Source organism: Brienomyrus brachyistius, chromosome 10 (genome assembly GCF_023856365.1).
Source record: "Brienomyrus brachyistius isolate T26 chromosome 10, BBRACH_0.4, whole genome shotgun sequence".
In the NCBI taxonomy this organism is placed as follows: domain Eukaryota; kingdom Metazoa; phylum Chordata; class Actinopteri; order Osteoglossiformes; family Mormyridae; genus Brienomyrus; species Brienomyrus brachyistius.
The window spans coordinates 28884127-28899006 of NC_064542.1; the positions used below are offsets into that span (position 1 = coordinate 28884127).

General features: G+C 51.2%; 1 protein-coding gene across 2 annotated transcripts in view; it reads right to left on the reverse strand.

Annotated features, from left to right (window-relative positions):
* Positions 1–11: 11 nt before the first annotated feature.
* Positions 12–14880, reverse strand: part of si:zfos-2326c3.2 (mitogen-activated protein kinase kinase kinase kinase 4) — a 36281-nt gene continuing 21412 nt past the window's right edge. Inside the window, exons 15-32 of one of the 2 annotated variants that reach the window (XM_049028769.1) lie at positions 14544–14744; positions 14111–14260; positions 13583–13714; positions 12315–12382; positions 12057–12127; positions 11594–11685; positions 10610–10689; positions 10289–10379; positions 9199–9348; positions 8388–8511; positions 8111–8266; positions 7884–8027; positions 7498–7632; positions 6911–7011; positions 5909–6058; positions 4065–4224; positions 3433–3572; positions 12–2703 (exon numbers count right to left, since the gene is read on the reverse strand). In XM_049028769.1, coding sequence (XP_048884726.1) covers positions 2620–2703; positions 3433–3572; positions 4065–4224; positions 5909–6058; positions 6911–7011; positions 7498–7632; positions 7884–8027; positions 8111–8266; positions 8388–8511; positions 9199–9348; positions 10289–10379; positions 10610–10689; positions 11594–11685; positions 12057–12127; positions 12315–12382; positions 13583–13714; positions 14111–14260; positions 14544–14744 — 2229 coding nt within the window. In that variant the 3' untranslated portion in view covers positions 12–2619. The remainder of the gene's footprint in view (positions 2704–3432; positions 3573–4064; positions 4225–5908; positions 6059–6910; positions 7012–7497; positions 7633–7883; positions 8028–8110; positions 8267–8387; positions 8512–9198; positions 9349–10288; positions 10380–10609; positions 10690–11593; positions 11686–12056; positions 12128–12314; positions 12383–13582; positions 13715–14110; positions 14261–14543; positions 14745–14880) is intronic. The other variant, XM_049028770.1, reaches the window with a different exon arrangement.

A 14880-nucleotide genomic window follows, 5' to 3' on the forward strand; every position in this document is an offset into this window, starting at 1 on the left:
AGATAATACAATTGAACCACAATTGTTTTTATTTCTGCAAAATTTATGTACATTTTAAATTTTAACTCATTGAAAGCATAAAAATTTCTTAAAAAGAACAATTTTTGACAATATTTATATGACAATAACACTACAGTTAGTGTTAAAACAATCAAAGGGGGAATTGGTAAAAAAAAAAAAAAAAAAACATTTTGGAAATAATCCAGTGCACAAAAATGGATGATTGTATTTTAATCTAAAATCAATTTCAAAGTTAGGGGGTTTTTCAGGTCTTATACATAATCATATAACCTAGAAGAACAAGATCCACATTAGAGAAAACCATCAAAGAACATCTTAATAAACCTTTAAGTATATTTTAAAGACATTCTGTCTTATCCTGCATATATAATGAAAAGGGAAATCTTAATACTCTTAATGATCTCCCAGTTTTATAGTTATAATTAATAAAAACTGATCTAATATTTAATGCATTTATCTCCTGCTGACCAGTGACTAGGAGGTCCTACTTCTCCGCTCCTGATTGCCAACACACATTGTCCCTCTGCGACTTACACAAACCCATCACAGCCACCTGGTACTGCTGCCTTGCCACCCCTAGTGAGGCCACCACGATCCATGCCTGTTCCTACATCTGCCAAACTCCTCTCATCCGAAAGCATAACGAATGATCCTAATGCTATTTACTCCAACTTGCATCAAACCCCGAGAACATCGATTACAGATTCCTCTGGAACTAATAGTTCCAAAGGATGAAGTTCATTTTTTTTTCTCAAGCCTGGTGCAGAAAAGTTATAGAAAGCGAACTTAATTTCCCTTAAAAGTACATTTACATATCAAATAAGAAAACACGTATTCTTCACAATGAGTCGAGCCTCAAGGTTTAAACTGAAATGCGGTGTTTATTTCTCGCCCCCAAGGTGTCCTACTGCCTAGTAGCTGTTCTGTGTTTCCTGTCTGTATTCACTCTCGCTGTGGTTCTGGCTCGTTCCATCCCTGTCCCAGGGATTCACTGCTCCCACGACTGGTGTCCTCCTCGATGCACTATTCCTGTCACAGGTGTGCTGTCAAACCACCAGCGTTTTTACACCCCATCTTACAGCAGGAAACACAGTTCTGTAAGGCACCCATCTGACAGTAGGAGGCGCTGTAGAGTGATGACAGGGAGGATAGCCCAGCTAAGCAAAACACCTTTCTCCAAGCCTCTCTGAGCCTCCTCACAGTGGCTAATAAAGCACAGTGTTGATGGAAGCAACATGAAATTACGTGAATATTTATTAACATATGCTACTCCTCACTTACTGCTGTATTTATACAGCAAAATAAAATTCTGAAAAAAAACTATCCTCATTCGCAAGGTAAAAAAAACAAAAAAAAACACTAAAACTATCTAATTGAATTATTTCAAACCATCACAGAACCAGCTGCGTTGTCACTGTAAATGAGACACATGAAGATTTATACTGCCAATATGACACTTAGCACCACCCTGTGGTGCCCTGGAGCACAACAGCTATTGTCTAAATAGACTCAGTTGTGACGTTACTTTCCGAGCCGTTCACATGTTTGAGTTCACATTTTAAATCAGACTCACATTTCGTTTTGCTTCCTTGGATGTTTGCTGCTATCTTGCCTCACTTTAACTGGTGGAAGCTTCTAATGCATTCTTAAGCGTAAGTTTGATCCAGAGTCAAGATATTTATTACTGTCTTGTTTGCTAATCAGACCTAAATAATAAAAAAAGACGAAAAGTCACACTCCCCTGTCCAAATATTTGTCAACTATTCTAGGGGGTCAATGTTTGCATTAATACTGAAATTGAGTGAACGCAACAAAAGCGCTTCAGTTCTTTAGAAGCCCCACTACAGTAAAGCAATTCTTACAGGCATTTTACACTTAACCTTTCTAGTGCAAAGGAGTAGATATTATGTAAAAATAATACTGTACATGCAAGAGGCCAGTAAATATGAAGTAACCATGAAACAGTGCAATTAATATGTACACCAGCCCATGTACATAGGCGTACTGCAGCAGGCCGGGGGGGCGGGGGGGGGATGGACCACACTCTGCCCACACGTTACGTGAATCTCAACATGCTGCGTGCGCGCGTGTGTGTGTATGTGTGTGTAGCTGAGCCATTGGGGGGGTCAGTGCGGTGTGCTGCGGCAAATGGGGGCACATAAATGGAAGAGTCAACTAAAGAGAGATTGCCCCCCCCCCCCATGTGTGTGTGTCTAACTCAGCCACCCCCAGCCGGAACAGCGAGGCTAGGCTACTCTTCTGAGGTATTCGGCTAACGTCTCAAACACTGCGCTTACTAGGTTTATTGCACGACCATAAAGCTGGAAGCGCGGACAGAACACTGACGTGTCTGAGCACTTACAGACAGAACACTGACGTGTCTGAGCACTTACAGACAGAACACTGACGTGTCTGAGCACTTACAGTAATATTAGGGACCAACTTGGCTGGGTCTGACTTTTAACACTATGCTTTTTCACGTCAACTCATGTGAGCGTTATTTCTTGGGAAGCTCGTTGATCGGCACCGATCCGGGTCAGGGTACAGGTGTGATCCGGACTCGGCAAGGCTGCCGGCGCCGCTGTCGGGTTTCCGGTGTCACCAGCTGAAGAGGGAGTTCTGGCCCAGCGTCATGAAGTAGATCTGGCTGCTGCCGCCCGACTGGACCGAGGCAAAGAACACCTTGAAAAAGAAGCACAGAAAGGTGGTTACACTCTGAAAAAAAGCTCCCCCAGAGGCGACTTGTGGCCCACCAAGTGTCCAGCTCATGACGACTCGGACATCCCTCAGAAGGCTAGAGTCTTAAAGCACTTATGTAAGTCGCTCTGGCTAAGGGGCGTCTGCCAAATGCTGTAAATGTAAATGTAAGGTTGTCACTGTCCTCCCAACGGAGTCAAAGTAATTTTTCACCTTTGATTCTCACCTTAACATCATACTCATCACCTTAATACTCTGTTGACCATAACACTGCGCCCACTTTAACACACTACATACCTTAACACCATACACATTTTAACAAATCACATACAACATTGTACTCATTTTACACTAGGTAACACTGTACTCACCTTAAAATACTACTCATATTAACTTTACTGCTCAACGCACTAACCACCTCAACACTGTACTCACCTTGACACACTACACACCTGACTGCTGTACTCACTTCAGCACATGACTCGCCTCAACACTGTACTCACCTTAACACGCTACACACCTGAACACCATGCTTACCTTAACACACGACACGCTTCTCATGGGAAGCTTCGTGAATCCCTAGCAAGGTCTGGTAAATTATGAAGATCTTCTACAACGTGGCTGACATTTATACAGAATGTGACATGCAGTCACTGGTGTCAATCATGGGTGCGGCGATGTGGGGGCGATGTGGGGGAGAGGGCGTGTCCTCACCTTGTCGTTCCTCTCACACAGAAACTTCAGCTTCTGGGCCTTCTTGTGCATGAAGACTCCCTCGAGGTGGCCGGTACTGGCCGAGCGCAGCTCAATGGCCTTATCGCCCCAGCCCATCACCTGGTTGGACTGCAGGTATGCTGCATGGGAACAGAAGGCGTGTGATCATGAGCTTAAGGACTTTTCTTGCTGGACCTCTGAAGCATCATCTAGACCAGATCTGGGCCGCCGTGATGAAGGACGCTTGTGGTACACTCCTCTTTGCCTCCAGGCTCACATAACTGTTTATTTTCACTTTGCTAAAAAGCATCTATTTACTCCGTTCCTGTGGATAATGCACCACCTGGCTAGTGACCCAGTCACAGGACCAAAAAGAACCTGTGTTGTGGTATTGTTAGAACCCCGGCCCAAATCGTTCGGGTGTAGGAATATATCACTGGGCTATCAGATCCCACAATCTACTTGCGTTTCTAGTCCATTCGCCTGATCTGTACGCGGATCGGATCGCATGTGGTACAGGCCCGCGGAAACGCTGCTGAGAGGGAGGATGAGTGAAGGAATGCAAGACGGATGGTGGAGGAGATAACGGAGTTAGAGGAGCAGAGGCGGAGGCGGCTCTTGCGGGTACGCACCGACGGAGGTGGGCATCTCCCCCCACTGGAGGACCGTTTCCTTGGTGATGCGCCCATAGGTGTCGATGTAGACCCCCTCGTCCTCGTAGCACACCAGAACCTCTGTGCCACTGGTGTTGGGCAGGATGATGATGGCATGAGGCCGAATGAGACCCTGGATCTGGAAGACAAGCAGAAAAGCTTTAACACACACACACACACACACACACACACACGACTTCAGACACAAAAGAAAGTAACACAAACATATGTGCGCAAACACACACTGAGCATCAGACATGCCACATGGGAGAGTAACACGCACACACAGTAACACACTATAAAACAAAGACTCAGAACACAAAACACTACAGAAGTACAGATTCACACGGCAGCCAACCAGAATGAACCTCTAAAGCATCATGAAAAACCTCAAAAATTTAATCAAATGTTACACCCCCGCAAACAACTGGGAACATGTTTCTGGCCCTGGGCTGAAGCGGAGGAGCAGACGCGCCCCCCAGGCCCACCGCCAGCACCCCACGATGAGCAAGATGAGCCCCGTTTAATGGCATTAATTATCTGTTAAAATCTCTATTAATTACTGCTGCTCGTTTTGGCTTTATTAGCCGGGTCTGTTTGGCTTGCAGTCTCATTAAAAGTGTCCGCGAGCAAGTGGGGTCCGGCTGGTTTCTCGCGAGCCCCCCAGTGAACCCCCCCCAGTGTGGGGGTTGTGGGTAGAGCGCCCCCCCAGTGAAAGTGTCCAAGCTGGCGATGGTCCGAAAACCGGGCACACGAGATGACGAGCCTGTTCCTATATCCAGGGCGTTGACACGGAGCTGAAGTGCACCTTCCTGCTGGCTGCCGGCTGCCCCGAGCAGGAGCCTGGCGTGCACACGCGTGTCCGCGTGTCCGAGTGTCCGTGTGCGTGCGCGTACTTGCCCGTTCCTCCTGTCTGGCTGCCACGATCCGCAGCATGAGCACGGGCACCCAGAGCCGGAGCGCGATCTTGATCCGCTGCCGCGGGACCGCCATCAGGGGGCAGGGCGGCAGGTAGCGGGCGAGTGGGGACTCCAGGGCGGGAGAGTGAGCGAGATAGCGAGCGGGCGGGTGGGTGAGTGGGCGGGCGAGCAGGGAGAGAGTGGGGAGAAGAGCGCAGCGCACTGAGCGAGCGAGCGAGCGGGCGACGCAATAAACGGACTGCGCTCCGCCAAGCGCATTTATATGGAGGAGATGGAAAAAAAGGAAAGGAGCGGCAGCGGCGGCGGCGGCGGGTCAGCGGAGCCTCCTCACACAGCGCCGTATTTTTAGCCACATTCGGAAAGTGGCACACAGCAGTGGGGCTGGGGCCCGACAGCCAATGGGGGCTTTCTGGGACAGTGCACTGGGAGAGCTGGGATACGTAGCGGTCCGGGTACATGTGGTGGTGTATGTGTGGGTGTGTGCGCGTGTCGGCCGGACTGCAGGAGTGCCCCTGTGGGCGTGTGTCTGCTCTGTATGCCCCGTGTGTGCGCTCTGCTTCTCCCTATGCAGGCTTGTACCTCTAGCGCGTGGGCAGGACTCATTAATGCAGCTAGATTCAGCTCGACATACAGAACACTGACATCTCACACTAGCGGGGGAAGAGGAGCTGACACACACACACACACACACACACACACACACACACACACACACACACACACACACACACACACACACACACATACGATAATCAGGAGACTCCCTTATTTCAGGGGACCCCCTTATATGAGCAGACTCCAGGGGCTATTCTCCGCACAGTAGCTGGTCTCTGTTTATCCTTCATTGATGTTCAGTTCTAAAGTGACATTCAGGCGCTGGGGAGTGGGGGGGGGGGCTCTCACATGCGTGGGCAGGTACAGGTCGTAGGGTGTCCCCGAGTCCACGTCTATGGCATGGAAGCCGGACAGCGAGCCGTAGATGACCTTCAGCCTCTGACCTTCCTCCACGGTCAGGTTCACTGACAGTGGCTTTTGTGGCAGCGAGGTGAAGGACTGGCGAAGAGAGGGAGGGAGAGAGAAGGTGAGAGGCAGGTAAAGAGAGAGTGGGAGAGAGAGAGAGCCAGGCAGGCAGAGAGGGAGAGAGAGAGAGAGATAAAGGAAGAGAGAGAGATAAAGAAAGAATGATTGACAGAAACACGCAAAAATATAGGGATAAGAAATTCTTCAGATTTCCCAGAATGCAATGCAACACTTTCATTAAGTCACAGCAAATACAGCCAATCGGCAACAGTGTTGACATTTAACTGAATTCACCATCATTTCAGTGGTATTACTTCTTACTGCTGCCCACTAAAGATGCACCCAGAGCAGCTGGTGTGGACATTCCTGGCTTCTCTGAGATGCACGTAGGCTTAGGGGTTTCCAGTCCAGGTGATTAGTTAGCGAGCTCCCGGCTGCTAATGTGCTGCTAGTGGCTAAGAGCGTAACTCGTGGTGGCGGAGAGCTGTGGGGGAAGTGGAGCAGGCCCCACCGGAGGCCTTGAACGAGAGTGCTGCCTGCAAGGTGACCCTCTTACTGCCACAAAGGGGCCTTCTTCTTGTGATGGCATCCCAGATATTCAGGAGTGGGCCCCCAGGAAGCGAGGGAGGGGCCGGTGGCGGCTGAAAGAGGGCGCCCCACCCACACACCTTTTTAGGACACTCTAGTCCTCCCTATTGTTTGCTGACAGATACTTTTATTATATTCATTTCTAGAGCAGATGTAGCCTTGAGAAAGTAGGGTTTGCCCGGGGGAAGGTGGGGGGTAAAGGCCTTACTCGGGGGCCCAGCAGTTACATCAGTCTGCTACACACCACCCCAGCTAGATGGATAGATAGATGGATGGATGAACGGCAAACCTTCTCACCTTGAAGGCCATGAACTTGTGGTAGGGCTTCGGGGCCCAGGCGTACACCTCCACTGCGTTCTTCAGGGCGATGACCAGGAACTTGATTTTTTCATACCGCACTGAAAAAATGCGAAAAAGTGACAAGTGAACCATTTCGCCAGGTGGTGCTCCGATCACTGATGTTACTCCCTGTTGATGCTCAATGCTGCCCCCTGGAGCCGGACACTGGTCATGATGCCCGGAACCACAACACAGCTCCTCTCATTTCTTTTATTTGCCTTTTATCTGGTTGACCCAGATCTTTCATTCGGCCTTTTTGTTGACCACCTCCCTCTGTGCTCCCCCCCTTTATCCACCTACTAAACTGGGTAACTCTTCCTGTCACTGTCCATTGCATGCAGTCCACAAAAGACCTGTATAATGTTTGCTTTAAAAGTAGCTTTGAAAGCGGACACTGATGCATCGGCCCATTCATCGAGCCAGATACTTCTCTGAATAAATAAGCTGGACTCTACTTTACACGAGGCACCAGCTCCTCCGCAGTGGCGCCACCTGCTGACCCCTGCAGGGAGTGCATCGCTGCAAGCATGCTGGGTGCCACTCACCCACTTTGTAGTGCACACAACCCTCCAGCTCGCCCACGGATGTCCAGCCCTGTCGCTTCTCCACTTCAGGGTCGTTCCGCAGGATCTTGTTCCTTAGCCAGGACAGGTAGTAGAGCCTGAGCTTGTTCTTTTTACCTGAGGGGTCAAAGTCAGGAGGGGGGGGGGGGGTGGGGTGGGAGGTTACGAGATTAGCCCCTGGCTGCTCTTACGATTTAGGCATGAGATTTCTGCACTTGTGCCTGAGGCACTTAGCAGGGACATTAGCCCCCAAGGTTAGGGTAATAGGAAATAGGAGTGAGATTACCCCAGTTAGAGGTGACCTTATCCCCCCACATTACCCCAGAGCAGTCAGGGCTGAGAGACCCCCCCCCCAGTACTGCACCCACCTGAGATGGTAATGAGCACGTTGAGGCCCTCTAACACCTCCATCTGCTGGAAGCGACGACGGCTAATCAGTGAGTAGACCTTCCCCTGGCCACTGCGGTCTAGTAGCCACAGGCCGCTCTCTGTGCCCACTAGCAGGTTCACGCCTGTGCATGGGGGGGGGGCACATGTGTCAGGGGCAGTCCGAGCGGCAGGATGGGCCGGGGCGGGGTGTGGCCTGCTAACTCACCCCAGAGCCCCGCGCACAGGATCTCGGTGTGGAACTTCTTCTTGTACTTGCGTATCTCCGGCGTGTCGCTCTGCGGCCGGATGTTGGTGGGGTTCACATTGACCACGGAGCCCTTCCGCCGGTTTTCCCTGCGCAGCGGCTCTGGCTTTCCGCTGGCTGCGGCGGCACCGGGGCAGACAGCTTAATAGCGCCCCCCCTCTCCCCCAACCCACCGCGAACTGGTTGACACTGATAACCCCCCCCTACAGGCTGTCAGCGAGACATGCTGGGTACTCACTGGGGCTGCTGCCCACCGGACTCTGCGGGGGGGAGATCTGCATGAGCCGGGGGTCGATGAAAGGCATGAAGGAGGAGGAGGAAGATGAGAAGGAGCTCTTCCCCAGCTGTCCGCCAGTGGGGGACTGCAATGGTAGCAGAGACCCAGGATGAGAAAGGACAACAGGGCCCCTCGCAAAGGTGACAGCAGCGTGTCCGTCAGGGGCACTGGCCCCAGCTAGAAGGCGATTGGCCCCCAGAGTGCCCCCTCCTCTGTCACTCACCAATTGGAATCATATCATTGGCTAATGCTAAAGAAGGCTCCCCTGAATGAATTATGGCCCATCTTATGCACTCGCCTTAAAAAAAAAAGAAATCCTAGAATTGCCCCTGGTGGGGTTGATTTGGACACTGCATTACAGCTCCAGAAAGGGGGGGTGTTCACCGGAAGGACCCTGCTCCTGAGGCCTCCCACCTCCAGGGTCAGGCTGTTTTGTGGAGTGTCAGCATGTTCGTCCTGTCTTATGTGGGTTTCAACCCACACACATGCTGGTGTCTATAAAACAGCCATCCTATCTGGAGAGTCCCCCAGTCTAGTACCCCATGATTCCTGGGATAGATTCAAGGGCCCTTTGCATCCCAAGATATGTGGTTATAAGGTGAATTTATTTTTGAACGAGTCTGTAGTTGTGTTCAGTAGAGATCAGCTATGATACAAGTGCCCTCTAGTGGAGGAACAAATCACACACGTTTATGTCTCTGCGACGCTCACTGAAATTCACCATTTCTGCAATCCAGGATTTTGTGTGTTTGTGCAGTGTGGTGATGCTCACATTGAGGTGTGGGGATGTTGGATTCAGGGGGGACTTGGGGCCATCCTGGGGGAGGGCTGAGCTGCTGAAGCAGCGGCTTTTCTGCAGAAGGTCAGGCAGAAGGTAGTTCTGGTTGCACTCTTGTACTGGAGGCCGCTGCAGGGGGGGGGCCTGGATGGGGGTGAAAGAGCCACGAGTGTTCAGTAGGGAGGAGCCAGGACACTGAACACCCTGAGGTAGAGCCCCATCACTCTGCATCCCCTAGGCTACAGTAGTGATCAGGAAATTAAGCATGCTTATAGGAAGTGATGTTTGCTTACAGGAAGTGATGAATGCTTACAGGAAGTGATGAATGCTTACAGGAAGTGATGAATGCTTACAGGAAGTGATGAATGCTTACAGGAAGTGATGAATGCTTACAGGAAGTGACGCTTGCTTGCATGGATGTTATGTCACTGTTAAGCTATCATTTGTTATTACTAACTGACCTCACTAAGGCTAACTGCTGTAATTATCAGTATGAACATGGACTCATTTCACTAACAGGGAGTGAGTTACAGTCTGTATTACAGTATTGGGTCACTTCTAAGGTATACCAGGACATGTACGTCGATCTAATTTTTGAGACCCTGACAACGAGAGAGGTTTTAACCAGAGAGTTTCATCCAGGGCTGGCCAACCTTATCCGCAATGGGCCGGTGCGTATGCAGGTTTTAAGGATCACCTTTAGGTTGGCTGTCCAAACCCAGGTGTGAGGACTCTTCAGCTAAACAGTCGTCTAATTAGTAATGTAATGAGGGAGCAAAAACCGTTATACACAGCGGGTCTGGGTAAGACTGCCCCCCCAGGCTTAGTCTCTCATGCAAAGTCCCCTTCAACTTGGTTCTTAGTTCTTTTCATGGGCTGCAGACCTACAATCACCTGGCTACAGTATTTATCGGATAGAAATTCGATAAAAATCAACACTCTCAACAACTAATCTAACGTTTAGTCACCATAATAAAGATCTTCAAAGCAAAGTTAGCCTCTGAAGTGCAGTTTTTTCGCCATCCGATAGCTCTGATTCAAATGGCAAGCCTGTCCGGGTTCTGTGGGGGGGGGGGACCCTCACCTGCTGCTGGTTCAGGTTGCCATGAGGCCGCAGGACCACGCCGTCAGGGCTGAATCCATAGAACCTCCGTATCCCGTTATTCAGGCTAGGCCTAGGGGGAGGGGGGCACGGTCACAGGGTGGGGGTCAGTGCTGGCATCCTGAATTTTTTTTTTCCCCAAATATAACAAAGGCACTTGCTTTCTAGGAAAGAGAAAGGAAACCCCCCCCCCCTCCCCCCCCATGACCAACTCCAAAGTGCCACATCAGAGCAACGGACAGTAAACAGGATGTCATGAGGAGGGGAAAGTGTGCGGGCAGTGGGGCGGGCAGCCGAACACACCGGGTCCTCTCATCCTCGTCGCTGCTCGCCATCTCATCACTGGATGAGGAATACACAGCAACCTTCAACGGCGTTGAGCCCTGGAGGAGGGAGGCGGAGGTTAGAGGGGATTACGACCCCCCCCATAGAACCGGAGATGCTCACTCAGACAAACTCAGCTCCTACTAATGCTCCACTGATGGTGACGGTGATGAGATCACTTCCTGTACGCCACCCGGGGGCGTGCAGAGAGACAGTCTGACTTTAGCCTTCGCTAAGGACCTCCGTGGATCTAATGTGATTCTGATTGTTTCTGTAACTAGATCAGCCCCGTACACACCATCATCTGCAATGTTCAGAAAGCCTGTGGTAAGAGCACTGAGCCCACTGTCAGTCTTCCAGGATGTTGTGATGCTGTCCCAGAGGACCTGGGGGAGGGTGACTCACCCAAGTTCTCAAAACAGCATGTGACCAAGGAGACTTTTATGTGAAAACAAAGGTTTGTATTGTAGCGGAAGTGGAAATAAAACGAGGTCGCTATCCTGAAGGGTGATTAGCGGGCCTTCAGAGAGCTACCTCTCTCTGATTGGCTGCGTGTCGTGAATCCGCGGACACGCCTACGGGGCCGTGACCATAGACATAACAACAGGAAGTGTTGTTCTGCTTTACTGTAACTTAAAATATTCTATAAGTGGAAGCTAGTCTAAGGAATGCACACACTGCCCCCTGCTGGTGAGGGAGTCTCACGCACTTTCAGACATTTGAACAAAAATGCCCCTGACTCCTTCTGAGATAACACAGCTGCTAAAGCACACATTGTGTTAATCCCTCATTACATTCAGCCCCCAAGGACTCCAACTATTCATCTGTCATTAGGCTGTAATTAAGACAGACATGAGGACTATAATCTCTGCTAAGGAACAACGCAGAAGCTGAGGAATGACAGTGTGCTGGCTGGTGTCCCGGTTCGGGAGGTAAGAGCAGTATGCCAAACGGAGCACCTACTGGCGTCATGCCCCCAGGGGAGCTGTCCTGGGATGCCCGAAACTGCTGCTGTCGCGAATGCAGACGTGGACTTTCCAACATCTTGGAGAATTCTGTGGGAAGAACGACAGTCAAATTCCTGACAGAGGTTTGCTTGAAGAAACGACCCCCTTGTGCAGCAAGGCACGCGGCGTAAAGAAATAACTGCCCTTATTCTGCTCTGTTCACCTTGCGGGTGAGTGGGAGCACACACCCGCACGACTACTCGTGCCCTTGGGACGATGGGATAGTTTGTTCCACAGATTGTTCTTTATAAACAAAATTCACAAACGAGAAGCACAGCATGTACACCACAAAAGCTGGAGAGTCATATCTGAGAACATATTTAAAAGGTACACTGCAACTCTCAACATCTACTGTCATCCACTGGACAACAGCTGAGGTTTGAGAAGATTGGGTGGGGGGGGGGGGGGGGGTTACACACCAAACTGGGTGCTGCCGGTGGAGCCGCTGTGAGGGGACCTCCCCCTGCCACCTGGAGATGCTGGAAACCCACTGGAGATAAGCAGGAATGGAGCACAATGAGAGCAAGGGACAGAACACTGGTGAGGGACATTTTGGACATACGAGCCGGGCCAGGGAAGCCTGAGTGATGGACTCAGCCCAGGTTATAGGAATAATGATAAATAATGATAAATCCTTCCAGAACATCTGCATGTAGCGCACAGGATGAGGGCCATACCTGGAACCTGTCCTCTGATGACTCAACAGTTCCTTACAATAGATCTTGGATGTTGTACGTTCCGGCACCTTCGGGAAGAAGGAGAGCCCCCATCACAGACATTTCCAGGCCAGCGGGGGCTCACAGCGTTTGTCTCACATGTGCAGATTCTTTTAACTTTGGTGCAAACCCCACATGACACGCAAACAAAGAGTTAAGCTGCTTATTTTGCATATTTTTTCTTGCTCGATTGGTCCACGGAGCCCCATCATGCTATATTTTAATTCAATCAAAAACACTCAACAGTAACAAAAACAAAAAACAAAACCTATGAGAATGACGGTTGCCGAACTGTCAAGTTTCTGTCAGTGGGCCCCACCCTCGCAAAAAAAACACATCGTGGGAGCCATAGGTGTAAAGAGATTGAAAGGGGACTTAAAGGTCACCGTGCTGGGGTGTGCACAGTGAAAACCACAGCCCCCCCCCCGCCCACAGTGCTGAGCTTGTAGCTCACGCCCCCGCAGTCATACGGGCACGAGTGTGGGGAGAGCAAGTGCACCACCCAGACGAAGAGGAACTTCCTGAATGACCTCTGAAAGCTCTGAAATGCCACCTCAGCTGGGAGTTTCTGATTTCGTCCGAGTGCTTTGCAACTGGAAACAAAAAAATAAAAAATCTCGCCGGCCATTAAGAGGAGAAGCGGCAACACGCTCCTTTTCTGGAAGAGTCTCGAGCTTCTCCCGGGCGAAGGCGACAGATGGTTTGGTTGAGGATCGCAGCTGTTTATCAGCATGATGTAGGAAGTTGCACTCATGAGGGATGTTATTAAAAACACAGCCTGTCAGTCACACTGTGGGATGTGTGTGTGTGTGTGTGTGTGTGTGTGTGTGTGTGGGGGGGGGGGGGGTTTGGAGCATATCACTACCCTGAGCAGGTGTGTCTGTTTGTTCACGCCTAATTTTTGTGTGTTGGATTCCCCCAAAAAACGGCCCAAAACTTTAGAAAAGCAAACCACATAACAGAGACACGAAGATGTGTAGGACCCAAACCAAACCCACACACAAACCAGAAACAGAAGGACACATGAACAGCCTTTCTATGGCCACCTCCACCCGATAAGTGGTTTGGTCGAGGTGCAGAGATGCAGAATGAGCTGATGGTGGAATTTTAGTGTATAAATGTAGGATGTGGGAATTTCACTGAACAGAAGCTGTCTCACAAGGTTCACTCACAGAAAAATGTATGCATCCTTGAAATCCCCTCACCAGTAAAAAAAAAAAAAAACCCACCTTGGGGGGGTGCTCTTCAGAGTTGGGGAAGTCCCAGAATACATCATCAAGGGTGGGGGACAGGGGTGTGGTGGCCATGTCCGACAAGGAGCTGCTGTGCTGGGCGTCCCTGCTGGAACGCAGGTTGGCGTTCTGGAAACACATGTCAAGCACGTTAACTGGCCCAGAAACAGAACTGAATCCCACAATGCACCTGGAGGGCAGAACAGTGATGCTCATGGAGGGAATCTGAAGGTGTACTCATATGGAGCTGTGGGCAGCCATATGACACAGGGGGGGAGGCGGTGAAAAGTCACACGACCTTGTCAAACAGTGGCAGACCATGGGCACAACCGAAAGTCACAGCTTCCCTCGAGGATGAAGGACACCCATAAATTAGGCAACTCCTGGATGACGTGGAGGTGAGCGCCCCCTACAGGCTTGGAGTGCATGAGAACCCACGAGACCTCTCACGGATCGTCCCAGAAGTGTGACTGGTGGAGCCAAGGTCGGCCTTTGGAAGCTCAGGGGGAGCCCCCCCCCCCTTACCTGGTGGGGGACGGCCCTCTGCAGGGCGGGGGTGCAGGGGCTTGAGTTGCTGCCGGAACCCAGGCGAGGCTGGATGTGGGGGGGCAGACCAGCGGCCATGCGGTTCAGGTTGAGGCGGGGCCCTTCGCCCACCAGGGGGCACTCCTCCACCTGATCAGGACAGAAAAGACCCTTCAGCCCCTCTCCCTCGGGGGGGATGGGGGGGCCAGACTCCAGTTCTTCAGCTGGTTCCATCATGGTTCCTCCTTACTGAGACTAAATGAGTCCACCTGCTACTCCTGGATGTAACCAGGCTCTGAATGTGTAACATGTCTGGAGCATGTCTCACAATCGCTACTGCGTTTGCAGCCAGCAGGGGAGCAGCAGCGCTACAAGCAGATAGATGCAAGCGAACCAGAGACACAAAACACGAGGGCGTAGCGGAAAGCTTTACCGCTCGGTGGCGGGCAGCGATGGGCCGTGAGGGGGCGGGGCCAGACCGTGAGGGGGCGGGGCCAGACCGTGAGGGGGCGGGCCCGGCAGCGACCTTCTGGGGCTCCTGCCGCCTGTGGTCGTGCTGCAGCGACAGCAGCTGTGTCTGGTCCTTGGGCAGCGTACGGTGGAATTTTCTGCTCTGTGGGGGGGCTGCTGTCCCCTGCGCGAATAACAAACACACGAAGGTGCGAGGCAGTGCGGGGGTGCAACCGGCATAGCGAAGCGGCAAGCAGACGCCTTTGAAGCGCACCTATTTGGGGGGGGGGGCGTCTCTCACTGATTTATGGTGTGGACCC